This window comes from Letharia columbiana (genome assembly GCF_014066305.1).
Source record: "Letharia columbiana isolate WasteWater2 chromosome Unknown Sc0000060_s0, whole genome shotgun sequence".
Classification (NCBI taxonomy): Eukaryota; Fungi; Ascomycota; class Lecanoromycetes; order Lecanorales; family Parmeliaceae; genus Letharia; species Letharia columbiana.
Window position 1 is genome coordinate 63666 of NW_023501103.1, and position 12408 is coordinate 76073.

General features: G+C 50.7%; 5 protein-coding genes across 5 annotated transcripts; 2 read left to right on the plus strand and 3 right to left on the minus strand.

Moving 5' to 3' along the window:
- Positions 1 to 1578: 1578 nt before the first annotated feature.
- On the minus strand, positions 1579 to 3360 carry HO173_011230 (uncharacterized protein; the record flags this gene model as incomplete). The annotated part of the gene is made up of 1 exon (XM_037313111.1): positions 1579 to 3360. The coding sequence occupies one exon, from the start codon at positions 3358 to 3360 to the stop codon at positions 1579 to 1581; it is 1782 nt and encodes a 593-aa protein (XP_037159992.1).
- Positions 3361 to 4766: 1406 nt separating this feature from the next.
- On the plus strand, positions 4767 to 5607 carry HO173_011231 (uncharacterized protein; the record flags this gene model as incomplete). The annotated part of the gene is made up of 3 exons (XM_037313112.1): positions 4767 to 4902; positions 4959 to 5081; positions 5138 to 5607. 3 exons carry the CDS (start codon positions 4767 to 4769, stop codon positions 5605 to 5607), a joined length of 729 nt encoding a protein of 242 aa, XP_037159993.1.
- A 535-nt stretch (positions 5608 to 6142) lies between these two features.
- Positions 6143 to 8783, minus strand: HO173_011232 (uncharacterized protein; the record flags this gene model as incomplete). The annotated part of the gene is made up of 8 exons (XM_037313113.1): positions 6143 to 6268; positions 6333 to 6693; positions 6741 to 6868; positions 6921 to 7091; positions 7144 to 7497; positions 7545 to 8153; positions 8255 to 8674; positions 8760 to 8783. 8 exons carry the CDS (start codon positions 8781 to 8783, stop codon positions 6143 to 6145), a joined length of 2193 nt encoding a protein of 730 aa, XP_037159994.1.
- A 908-nt stretch (positions 8784 to 9691) lies between these two features.
- HO173_011233 (uncharacterized protein) lies at positions 9692 to 11631 on the plus strand (the record flags this gene model as incomplete). The annotated part of the gene is made up of 4 exons (XM_037313114.1): positions 9692 to 9865; positions 9913 to 10355; positions 10561 to 11185; positions 11233 to 11631. The coding sequence occupies 4 exons, from the start codon at positions 9692 to 9694 to the stop codon at positions 11629 to 11631; spliced, it is 1641 nt and encodes a 546-aa protein (XP_037159995.1).
- A 145-nt stretch (positions 11632 to 11776) lies between these two features.
- Positions 11777 to 12245, minus strand: HO173_011234 (uncharacterized protein; the record flags this gene model as incomplete). The annotated part of the gene is made up of 2 exons (XM_037313115.1): positions 11777 to 11957; positions 12043 to 12245. 2 exons carry the CDS (start codon positions 12243 to 12245, stop codon positions 11777 to 11779), a joined length of 384 nt encoding a protein of 127 aa, XP_037159996.1.
- Between the last annotated feature and the right edge of the window lie 163 nt (positions 12246 to 12408).

Genomic DNA, 12408 nt, shown 5'->3' on the forward strand with positions numbered 1-12408 from the left:
TTAAGGTACCTTACGGTAGTACAGAATCGTAATTTACGCTCACCTTACGCTCACCTTTACTAGCTTTACTCGTGCGGCCAAAAATTTAGTTTTCCTAGCTTCTTGACAGTCCGGTGCGGGATAACCTAATGTACCAATCAAATCATCTACCTTGCTGACGCTTCATGCTTTCCGTGAGCGGTATTAGCCCTCTTGCGACTAGACTGCCAAGAGGATAGATTTATCGGCCGCACGAGTAAGTACCTTTTGCCAAGACCTTGGGTCCCAGCACTCATCGTATCTAAACAGCCCTTCCCAAGAACATTGAGCGACTTGATTTAATATCAGGCCGAGTACTCAATCGTGACTCGAAGACCGAACGAATCTTGAAGAGGAGCATTTGCCGGGCCCGAGAACTCAATGCAAAATCCGTTTGAACTTTAGAGTAGTAATAGAAGCGTTCAGAAACCTGCCCGTGTACAACTGCAGCATCACCACACGCTCTCCCGCAGCTCTGACACTTTCCACTATAGCGGGCTTGACTCTTGAGAGTCATATTGCAATCCTCGTCAGCATCCTTCGATCTCACCGCAGCATTCTTGTCTGCCGAACCGGTCAAGCATCACTCCAACGGTTCACATGCACGTTGGGAAACCATTCGCGATCATCGCTCGATATTTGCATGAACCTGTTGGTGCTGCGATCGATCTAGACACATACCGGCTTGCCCCCTGCAGAGACTCTGACCGATACTGACCCCTGCAATCTGACCATGGATGTGTAGAGTACGTGCGGCATACGAAACAGCCGCCTCATATGAGCTCATCGGCATCGCATTTGTCGCAACTGCCAGCAGAATGACTAGAAGTCGACCTTCCAACCCTCCTTGACTATGGCTTGTTCGAAGGCGGTCTCGGCTCCGTGGTCATCGTTGCAAAGGAGCCAGCAGTGACCGAGCTAGTTGAATCAATACCGACTGCTTCGGGAGAGCACTTTCCTTGCAGTCTGGCGTTGTCTTGTGTGGTAGATACCGCGAGATCGGTAGACATCAGACCCTTATATCTTGCCGTACATTTTCGAGCATGCGAGCATCGAGCGAGGCCTGTTGTGGGAACTTTTGTTGATAGCAAAGAGCTTATGGCTGGGCCCAATCCCTGCGGATGCCTTCTACTTCTCGGCTCTGTCGCCAATGAATCGCTGTCGGTTTGCCCTTCGTATTTGCGGCTGTTCTAGACATGTAGTACACGACAGCAACAGTCGAGTCATACGTCTGGCGTTTTGGAGACGGTGAAAGATTGACTACTATTCTACCCCAGATTGCCAGCCTTGTAACTTAAGGTCCAGTCGATCAGGCTTACAGCCCTATCAAATCTTGCCATACGAGGATCACTGTACTTCGTTGCTGGGCTACTCAGGAATGTTTAGAATGGCATGCGTAAGGAATGCAGTCATTGTTGCTGCCATGATGGAACAGATTGATTGTTTGAGGGTTTGTATTACATTATTGATTAACAATACAGACTTTTCTCACGCTTTTCCTTTTCCCTTATGCATGCTTTCCCTCCATTCGTACCGTCATCTCATTAAGCATTATACACTCTAGCATACGGTGATGTAGAACCCAATAGCAGCTGCGTTGGAGTCTTGGAAGTAATTCAACGCCAAGCTGCCAGTCGAACTGACCTCGTACGAGACTCTCGTTCCAGCGGCACATGAGCCAGAAGCTATGACATACTCGTTACCCGGAGTAACGCTTGTGGGGCCACCCAGGTCTGATTCAACAGCAGGAACGGTGCTGTAGCTGGTTTGCTCTGTAGCTGGGCTCTGAAGCTGTGCAAAATCGAGGCTACCGGTACCGCTGAAGCTGAAGGCTGATGAAATCAGCTCGTCTTGAGTGGGTAGAAGGAAGACGAGCGAGCACTTCTTGCCAGAGTCGGACTCTGGAATGTCGAAGTTGAAGATCGATGATACGGTCGAAGAAAAAGTGCCGTTGTAGCTGGTACCGCCAGCGGTGGTAGGCAAATCCTTGTTGACGGGCACGATCAAGTGGGGGAACTCGTGAGTGCCAGAAAGGCTGGCGGGGCAGCCTGACGCGGATGCACCGGAAGCAGACGCAGCTGGCAAAACCGAGGTCTTGGTAATCAGGGTCGTTGGGGCTGGGCCTGTGGGTGAAGGTGTCTCCGGAGCGGGGGTGCTGGCCATTTCAGGTTGAGCGACCGAAGAGGAAGTTGTAACAGGAGCAACAGCAGCAGCAGGGCTCGAGGCACTGCTAGATACCGTCTCAGCAGGGCTAGATCCAGCACTAGATGCTTTCTCACCCGCAGTGGACGGAGTTCCTTCATTGCCAGCACCAGCAGCGTTGATCGACAGAGCCCCGGCAGTTGCAGTAGCTTGAGCAGCTGGGATCGAGGATGCAGATGTCGAAGCACTCGAGCAGCTGAGATCGTAAAGTGGAGTGTCGCTCAGAGTGGTACCGACAATGCCGAAGCTTGGGTTGGGTGTAGTTGGGTAGGCATCCTGCAGTGTGAACCACCACGTATTGGTCTTGCCGAAGAGCAAACCGCATCCGACCTGATCCCAGTATGTCTGTGCATTGGCAACACTCGGTACAGCGTCACCAGAGGTAGCTCCACTGACGGGCCAGCCAGTTTCCGTTACCCAAACCGGCTTACCGCCGGCGGCACTGATTGTAGCCTCATAGGCAGCGTCGAACAGGGAGTATCCATCGCCAATGGGGTTGGTCATGGTGTTCTGGAAGTACGGATAGGCGTCCATACCGATGAAGTCAGAACTAGTGATAACAGCATCGTTGGAGCCATTGACCCAGGCAGTCCAGGTGTCGACGTGTCCGACGAGCGCGTTTTTTGCAGCAGTGCTGGCGATGGCAGTCTTGACTTGACCAATGTAGTTGGAAATATCGTCTGGAGAGGCACCGACGCCGGACATGTTGATGATACCGGTAGGAGAGATGCGGTACAGATCTTCGCTACCAACTGAAATGCCGACTATCAATGTTGCGAGCGCGGCACCATTGCTCCCTTGGAGGAAAGTGGTGAGGGCGGCAATTTCATTGTTGATATTCTCCTGACCTGCAGACGCCCACAAGCCAAGCAGCAATGAAGTGTTGGTGTTGACCGCTGCCTGGAAGGCATCACTCGGGGTGTTGGTGGTTCCCGCTTGGATGCAGGTATAAAGGCGAGCACTTGTGAAGGCATCATTGGTGCCAACAAGGGCCTTGGCAGTGGTGAAGTCACTGGTGAACTGCTCCAACGTTACTGGCGAGCTGTCGGTGTTGGTTGAGCCGTAGTTGAAGCCTTGAAAGGCAGATTGTGAGAGGGAAAAACAAGCTGCAAAGGCAGCAAGGAGAGTGGAAGAGAGCATAGCTGGAACAAACAAACGAATGTGTTCTTGCTCAAGAAACAGTAGGAAAGTGGAAGATAGATCCTAGATGCTAGGTAAAGTAGGTGAAAGCTCTGAGGATGAGAGGAGGATGAAGAGGAGGGGAAAAATTAAGAGAAAGTGAGGAGGTAGGTTATGTTTTATGTATGGGGTGCCACCAGTGCCTGCCTTCACAAATGGTATCCGAGCCCGGGAAATGGTGGGACGTCACTTTCCGATTACTGGACCAACTCACCTACTTTACTTTACTTTAGCACTCCTTCATGTGGTTCTTAGTAGCCGCCTTCCTCCTAAAAAAGCAGCGTAAGGTAAGTGCCTCGTATCCATCAGATTTTTTGCATTCTTTTTTGCCTGCATGACGGTTTTTTTGCGTCATGCAGCTTGCCTCTTAGTCTCATCTTGCCCCACATTTAGCCAAAAATAGCTCAATTGTGGACATCTGTCTGACGAACCAAACCGCATCAGATCAGCTTCCATTACACATCCCAAAAGTCAGACGTTAAATTTTATGTAAAAGAAATCATCCATCAAAAAAAGTCATCATCTGTCGTCACGTCGTGGTAAAGAACCGCCAATGTGTCTCAGAAAGCGATGTTGGCGCGCAAAGAAAGAAGGGGGCGGCGAAGAATTTAGTACCTAAAGTACTTTAGGCCGAAAGGCGATTATCCAACAACTGCGCCTGCAGGCGCAAGTGCAAGCAGGAACAGCTTGTGCATCGCTGCTTACAGCTACATGTCATGCTGTACATCTAGGTACGATTTCGCGATATTCTTACACGAGCGTCATCTGACTCCTTCCTTTTGCCATGATCCGAGCGATGGTGAGCGCTAAGATGGTGACGGCCGTGGGGAATACGGGCTATTATTTCTAGCCTTCGCCCGAAATCTTCCCAAAGGCGAGAAAAGCAAATGGATATGGATGCTACTGTACTATCCGAGTGTAATGTAGTACCAGAAGCGCTCTGAGATACTCTTTAAATACTTTCCGTATTCTGCAAATTGAGCATCTTGAATTGGGGTTGTGCTTCATTGCTTGATGAGCTTGATGTTTGGCCGGCCAAATGCCCAGCCAAACTGGCAACGCCACACCGGAGGAATTCCCGCGCCCGCGCCTGTGTTAATATTTCCGCAGGGCGGGAAGCCTATACTTGGCATCGACCTCTACGAGAACATTTTTACCGTACTGCGACACTCATCAAACACTGAGTACATGTAGTTAATTTTACTGCCGCGCTTGAGCTTCCACCTTCTGTAACAACTTCCACCCTTGCACCTCAGCTCGTCCCCTCCATCTACCGACCCGCGGCATACCCAACAGCTGCCCCCAGCTACTAATCACCAACCCACCAAACGTCCTCTTACTACTCGATCCCATAACCACCCCCCACCATGTCTGAACGCAAAGTCCTCCAAAAGTACTATCCCCCGGACTTCGATCCTTCCAAGATCGCCAGATCCCGCGTTCCCAAGAATGCCGGCCCGAAGGTAATGACCGTTCGCCTCATGGCGCCCTTTTCCATGAAATGTGCGTCTTCCTTCCTCCACCAGGTATCGCTGGCCAAGGAGCTTACCATCGTACAGGTATGTCGTGTGGCGAATACATCTACAAAGGACGGAAGTTCAACTCTCGAAAAGAAACGACGGATGAAAAGTATCTCAATATCCCCATTTACCGCTTCTATATCAGATGCACGAGGTGCAGTGGTAAGTGGCCTCGCTCCTGACGGCCAGCTGCGGAACCTTTTGCTAACGGGAACTAGCGGAAATCACATTCAAGACGGATCCGAAGGGCATGGACTATACGTGCGAGCGGGGCGCTAAACGTAATTTCGAGGTTTGGAGAAAAGCCGACGGGGAGGACGATGATCATAAGTTGGAGACGGATGAAGAGAGACTGGATAGGCTGGAGGCGGAGGAGGCGGAGAGGGGCGCGATGGAGGTGTTGGAGGGGAAAGTGGTGGACGCGAAGCGCGAGATGGAGATTGCGGATGCGTTGGATGAGATCAGGACGCGGAATGCGAGGATTCAGAGAGCGGAGGGGAAGGGGGAGGTGGATAAGGCGTTGGAACAGGCTGAGAGGGCGAGAGCGGAGTTGGAGTTGGAGAAGAGGAGAGTGGAAGCGGAGGATGAGGAGGCCGCTAGGAGGGCTTTTGGCAGGGGGATCGAGATTGATGAGGGTGTCGAGGGTGGGGTCGGGGGGGGGAACGGATATGGCTGGGGATGGGGATGATGGCAGATGGTGGTGTCAGCGAGGTCCCGGCCGCGAAGGGGGCGACCGTGGGGAGTATGCCGCCGCCCGAGTTTAAAAGGGTGGTTAAGAAGAAAAAGGATTTTTCGGCAGCGTTGGGGATTAAGAAGAAGCCTGCTCTGGTCTGAGAAGGTGTGAATACATCAAGTCTGGCAGAAGATCGGATACCAGCGTGCTGTCATGTTAGCAAGGACGCTGGCCGGATGGCTTTATTTGATGGTGGAGGTATGGATGGCAATGAAACCATGATATTCAAATTCTATGCGTGCCTGTCCATCAGGCTGGGAAGGCCCCGCTTTCGCCCGTGGCCAAGAGAGAGAAGTTGTGGAACTATCGAAACAAGAGAAGATGAACCCCACGCCGACTCGCTTCTATACTCACTCCATTTCAGCTCCCGAGGCTGTAAATTCATTCCTTGGGGCATAACAAGTCTCAGCACATGCATGTCCGAGACGTGAATCTTATGAACACGAATAGTTCAATCGCTTTTGCTTGACATCTTTTTCCCCAGGGAGTATCATCCTGCGCGCGGGACATTGTTGAGCATATCTTGTCTCGTAGTTGGAGGAGGCGGCATGACTGCTCCACTTGACCCGTTGCGCTCGAGGCGTTGGCGGATTTGTGTTGCTGGGTCTTCCATGGGCTAACGAAAATAGGACGTGTCAGTTAAATCATGGCAATTTGGAGTGTATCGCCTAAGAATTTACCTGATACTGTCCATCAAGTCCTCTCTGCCTTCTTCCATCCCTCGAAACGCCGCTCTCGTCTTGCAGCCTCAGGGCATCAAGCCTCTTCTGACTGTCTTGCGTGATTGGATCTTCGTCGATCCTGCTTGGAGGGTTGAATTTCTGCCCCCGTAGATCGGTCAAAGGGGGTATGGCTACGTTTCCACCCTTTGAGTTCTGCTTTGCCCAATCAGCTATCAGTGCCCAGTTGGCTGTTCGAGTCCGCAGAGTCTTCTCGGCGGTAGCCTCGTGTTCGCGGTAATGTTCGGAGCACTCGTCGAAGAGCTGCGGGTTGATCTCCATGAAGAGCTTCATTGCGTTATAGACCATGCCGTGTATTGTTCTGCCTAGGTCAGCTTGCGCATTTTAATGATAGGTGGCAGAACGTACCTATTCCAATGGCCTTTCGAGTTCTCATAGAGTGGCTGAAACATAATTGGCAGGATGACTTCGACGTTGTCGCTGATGAGGTTGCAGAAGTATTCGTTGTTCCAGAAGTATAGCGCTCGCTCCGCAACCTGTTGCACTTGATGAGCTTAACGCCCAAGGTACAAGATTGGCGTTGCCTACCTGGAAATGTGGGCTGGCGACAGACTTCGCGAGCTGATTGAACAGAGGCTCTTGAACCTTGGCAAACTCTGCGGGATCCATGACCTCGAAAATATCTTCCACTTCGTTGAGGAACATAACCTCTTTCGTACTGTTTACCTTTGGCCAGTATCTTAGCAGCCCCAAAACGACCTATGCAACAGTCAACCGGGATCTAGTCCATCTTGGAGAATTCATGGCTTACCTCTTCAGTCAAAGCAGCGTCCTTCTCCAGAAATTGCACGATGCAATATGCCAATTGTGGATGGTACATGCTCAAGCTCTTGACTTTGTGTAGAGGTATCAACACCCTCGTGAGGAACAGCTTGTGCTCTTCTTTGAGAGGAAGTGCGAAACCGTTGATGATCGAACCAAGAATCTCCAAAAGTTCCGCAATGCCGTTGAATCTTTCCGTCTCGTATATGAATTGGAAGAAAACGTTATTTATTGACCGTCGAATGTATGAGCGCAGGTTCAAGAATTTTCCGTAAATCCGATGTAGGGTAGTCTTGAGGAAGTCTCGTTCTCTCGGGTCTTCTGAGTCAAAGAGTTCGAGAAGCTAAATGATGTTAATGAAACTCCATGCTCTGTCAAAGAACGCCGTACCTGAAGCACAAATTGATGGTCTATGAAACCTTTTGCAATGTTCGTGTTGAAATCCTGGCTTTCGATGAATCGAAGAAAGAACTCATACACCACCTGTATATGAGGCCACGCCACTTCTAGTACTGGTTCGTCCTCCTCAGGGTCAAATGCTTCGCCTTGTGGATTGATCGGCGGCGGTATTGGTCGGAAAAGATTCTTGCTGAACATATCAACTACTCTCGGGTACATCGGCTCTGTGATGACTTGTCTGTTGTTCGCAACATAATCCAAAAGCTCATGCAGCGCCAGCCGTTTGATCTCTTTTGACTTCATATCACCACTGGCGTCGTTGAAGTCGAAGATGATGTTGCACTGGTCGATCTTCTGCATAAAAAGCTCTTGCCGCCGATTTGGAGGTACTTCATGGAACCCTGGTAGCTTCTCCAGCTCACGCTGCCTCTGATCTGATATGTCGAATCGTGACGAATGTTGCCGCTTTGGCGTTCTGATGCCTTCTGGAACATCTTTCGGAGTAGTGGTCAGCCTGTCGAAAGCACCCGACTTCTGTCCTCTTCCCGGCGGAGCAAGGTCTCCCGGCATGGTCTCTGCAGCACCGGGAGGGGGGATATGCTGAAAAAAATGTCAGTCCAAAGAGCACTTAAATTTTTTGAGGAACAGAAGAGAAGATCAATTCTAGCAGGTTCATTGAGAAAGCCAGCGCGCAGACGTACCGGGGCACTTCCTGAGCTTGGGCTTATGACCACATTGGGAGCCACGCCATGTCCAGATCTCGTTGGTGTACCTGGCGCTCCTGAGCCGCCTTGACCGCCCACGCCAGACTGTGAAGGCATGAAGGGGCCGCCAGACGGCGCTGCATTGGGTGTACCCGCAGGGGATGCATGCATAGGGTTGCTGGAACCACCTCGTGACGTACCATTTTCCCCAGGAGGTAGTGGCTTGTTTCTTGTGTCATTTACAGTTGTTGTCGACGAAGTTGGCGTACCCTGATTGGAATTGCTGGGCGAGTGGGTATTGCCTGGAGCGACCAACGTGGAGCTGGAGCTTGGTGCTGGGGAAGAACCGCCAGATGCGGAGTCTTTCTTGTTCTTTGACTTGCTGTTGGAATCTCTGGCTCGCGAAAGCTGTTCATGCTGAGTAAGTCAGCTAATTCATGAACGTAGCAATCACCAGCGCGAAAGGCAGCAAGTTGCGAGACAAAATAGGCGGGGCGCGTACCACTCGCTGTTTGAAACCTTTCATCTTGCTTCACTCGAAGATAGTGTGTACCCCTAGCTCGGGCTCCTTCTCAGAGACCTCGGCGCCCCTGGACACGGTGCAAATGTTCCCACGCCGAAAACCCAGCAGGTAGCCGTTCGCTGTCGTCCGGTGAGAGCCTTGGTCGAGGAGATCCAGAGGCTTCTTCAGGCGAGTGTAGGAAATTCGTCAGGTTCTCTGAGGAGCCATGCTTTTCGCTAGAAAGCGGATATCAGAAGGGTCTCCGGATTGTTGATGGTCCTCGTGGCTAGAGCCGTATGCAGTAAATTGCGGCTCAACATGCGGCTCAACGCCAGACGCCAGTCGCAGAGAAAGCTTCACGTTAGATATCAAAGGTTGCAAGAGCAGTGTAACAAGGTCAGTGCAATGATAGACTGGTTCAATGCTATTCTGTTGTCTCGTCGTCGATAATCGCACAGAGGCGAGTGCAAGAGCGGGCTTCCGCACTAGCGCCAAATCAAGTTAGAGGTTGCGGGGCCGTTCGAATCTCTTGGCGCGCACAACCAGTCACATGTGGACGGCGAGGGTACTTACTTTATCATGCTAAAGGAACGCTACCTTATTTTGTCGCCTGAAGCGCAGAGGCATATACCAGATATTGCTATGAATGTCCTAGATGATGCGAAACTTGCCTTGTAGATGGGAAAAGATTGGCCTTATGTATTGGAGCTCGCAGCAATACCTGAATCTCTTTTCAACCTTCTCATCATAAACGACGGAAGCGCTCTCATGCCCTCGTCTCCCTCAAAGATTTTCTACTTTGCACTTTGATCGTGCTTCAGTCTCCCCACCAGGGACGTGCTCCAGTCCAATCCGATGCTGTGGCCCGAAGCTTGTCATTCCCAGTATCTTCATGATCTTGATCGTTAAATCTTATTATTGGAGAGGCAGGGATGGAGAAAGTCAGTGGCGACAAAAGCACGGTGTCTAGCTGTCACAAAAAACCTTCTTATGCCCCATGGTACACCGTTCCCAAGCAACCCATTGTGAGTGTTGAGCATCCGTTCATCATCAAGGATGTCGACAAAGGACTAGCAACCCTCGGAAGTCCCAGCAAGTTGGAAGAGGTAAGCCGCCTTTATCTCAACAGGCATCCACATCTGATGTTTCTTAGCTGGTCCAAGAAGATGACGCTATCGCCAATCTGTATCTGAAGCCGGGAGATCGCATGTCCAAACCCTTGAAGTCGGCCAATGTCAGCACGAATAATATCCTTCTGAAGGTGACGGTGCCGAAGAGAACTGGCCTAAAGCGTAGGCGCGGTGCAGGGGGTCCGTATCATGAAGGCGCCGAAATAGAAATGCTCGGAGAGCGAGCGGCGCCTATGGTCATGGACGCTCAATACCTTTTCCGCTCAATGCACGACAATCCAAAGAGCTATCAAGTCGAAGCAATTGGTACTGTCCACCAGACTCATCGCTTCCGAGGTATGGAAACATTGTTTCCTGAGGCTGGATTTGAGTGCGCTGATACCGTTAGGCATGCCGGACTTCGTCACCTCGACCGAGAACATGCCGCTCACAAAGAAATTCCGAGAACATATATTACCAATCGACTGTAAGGTTCTCCATTCAAGAAAACCGCATCCATTGATTACTGTCAGATGAGAAAATGAAAGGCTTCAAATTCGATATGAGCAAAGGTGTCAAGCCAAATACTGAGATCATTCCCGCCCCCATCCTGGACTCATTTCACTCTTCCTTTCAATTACTCGTACGTCATTCGAAGTTGTTTACGAATGGTCAAGGCTAACAATTGCTAGTTATCGCCAAAATCCTTGTGTAAAGCGAGTCGTTGATCATCTGGGTAACGTCCGCACCATCAATGTGCAAGCTGGTCCAAAGATTACGAATCCTCCTGTGCCTTTTGATGTCAATGTCGTCCCACAGGGTCCTTCACCAGATCTTCCTGCTATCGAGACTCTGACGCCCGCAATGCAGCGGTTGGTCAACAAAGCGCTTAGTATAATGCAGGACAGGCCTATTTTCACCCGAAGAGCACTTTACAACTGTATGCCAGGCAATGACTGGGATATATTGGGTCACAATGCTGCCAAATACGTCTACCAGTACGCGGGATACATGTTCTCGTCTGGCCCTTGGCGCGATGCTCTTGTTAGATATGGCGTAGACCCACGCACGGATCCCAGCTTTAGGATCTATCAAACTATGATCTTCTTGCTAGAAAACGAGCGTAAAGACAGTCGAGCAAGATTCAATCGGACTAGACCTGACCGAACGAAGACCGAACAAGTGTCGAGGAAAGAGAGCCATCTTTTCGATGGCGTGACCGTCAGCAAGGACGGGAAGATATGGCAAGTTTGCGACATCTCAGAGCCGTTTCTGAAAAGCCTCTTGTCCACCAATAATCTTCGTAAAGAGTGTCACGTAAGCATTGCGATTTCACGTGCTATTTGGCGCTGACCCAGTTCCAGATTGAAAGGGATGGCTGGTACCATAACGGCACCTGGGCAAAAGCCAAAATTATCATGAAAGCCAAAATTGCTGCTATCCTAGACGGTGTGCCCTCGAATGACGCCGCCTTCGCCAAAGTCGCAGATGAGATGCCCGAGATTATGAGAAACAATAACAGAGCCGCAACGTATCTAAGCCCGAATGCAACGCCAGAGGAGACTCATTTAGCAAGTGTGATCCGTACCACTGCTCAAATGCATTACTCAGCCAACCAAGACGGGACAAGAGGGAACGACGGCTATGATGATGAGCGAGACCAAGATGAAGAGATAGCGATGCCAGCGGTGCTTGACGACGGCCTGATAGATCCGAGGATTACTGAAGCTGTTTCGCAGTTTGCGCCTCGATTCCGAGGCTGAGCGGAATGAGACGACTGGTGAAAGGATGTATGTTGGTGGCGCCCAGGACCTAGACCAAAAAGGTGAAATGTGGCATGCTGCTAATGGGTTTTGAGAAAGATGAAATAACAAACAGCAAAACGAGTCACGGCCGCAAGCAAACAAGCTACCAGCGAAAGACAGCTGTATGAGCAGTACGTCGCGCGACCTCCAGTACTTCGTATTGGCGGACCAGGACAATGAAGCGGTTGTCTCGCAATAGGTTCAGCGTTTCGTCCAGGTTCTCCTTGAATCCCAAATTCCTTGGGTGCAGTACTCGAAGAGAGCGCGGTCTTACTTGCGAGGAGCTTCCATGTGTTAGATCATTGGCTCCAATTCCCGCTCTCTGTCGTGATATTAGGGTCCGTCACCATTTCCTCTAACCAAACTCACCGGTCAAGGCAATTACCATGAGAGTAGGCGCCCTCAATCTTTAGGGGGCCTTCGATGACAGAGACAACGAACTCGCTGTTTAGTCTTGGCGTGATGCCATTGGCTTCTTTTCGAAGCCCCCTTCCCAGTGCATTTTCTATTCTCCAGACTGACTGGACCGGTTTAAAATCAACCCGATTGAAGGGATGGGTGGAGAGTGCCATGGATGTGGGTTAATGTTTTCATGGCCAGAATTCTCGTGTCTGGGGTCAACAACCTCCTTCTGGAGCAAGCGCTAGCGATCTACGATTCAGGAGATTCTCAGAAAGCTCATGAAGCATCCGAAGTATCTGAGGGCAGGCACGCCACCCCGTCAAAGTTCTGTCA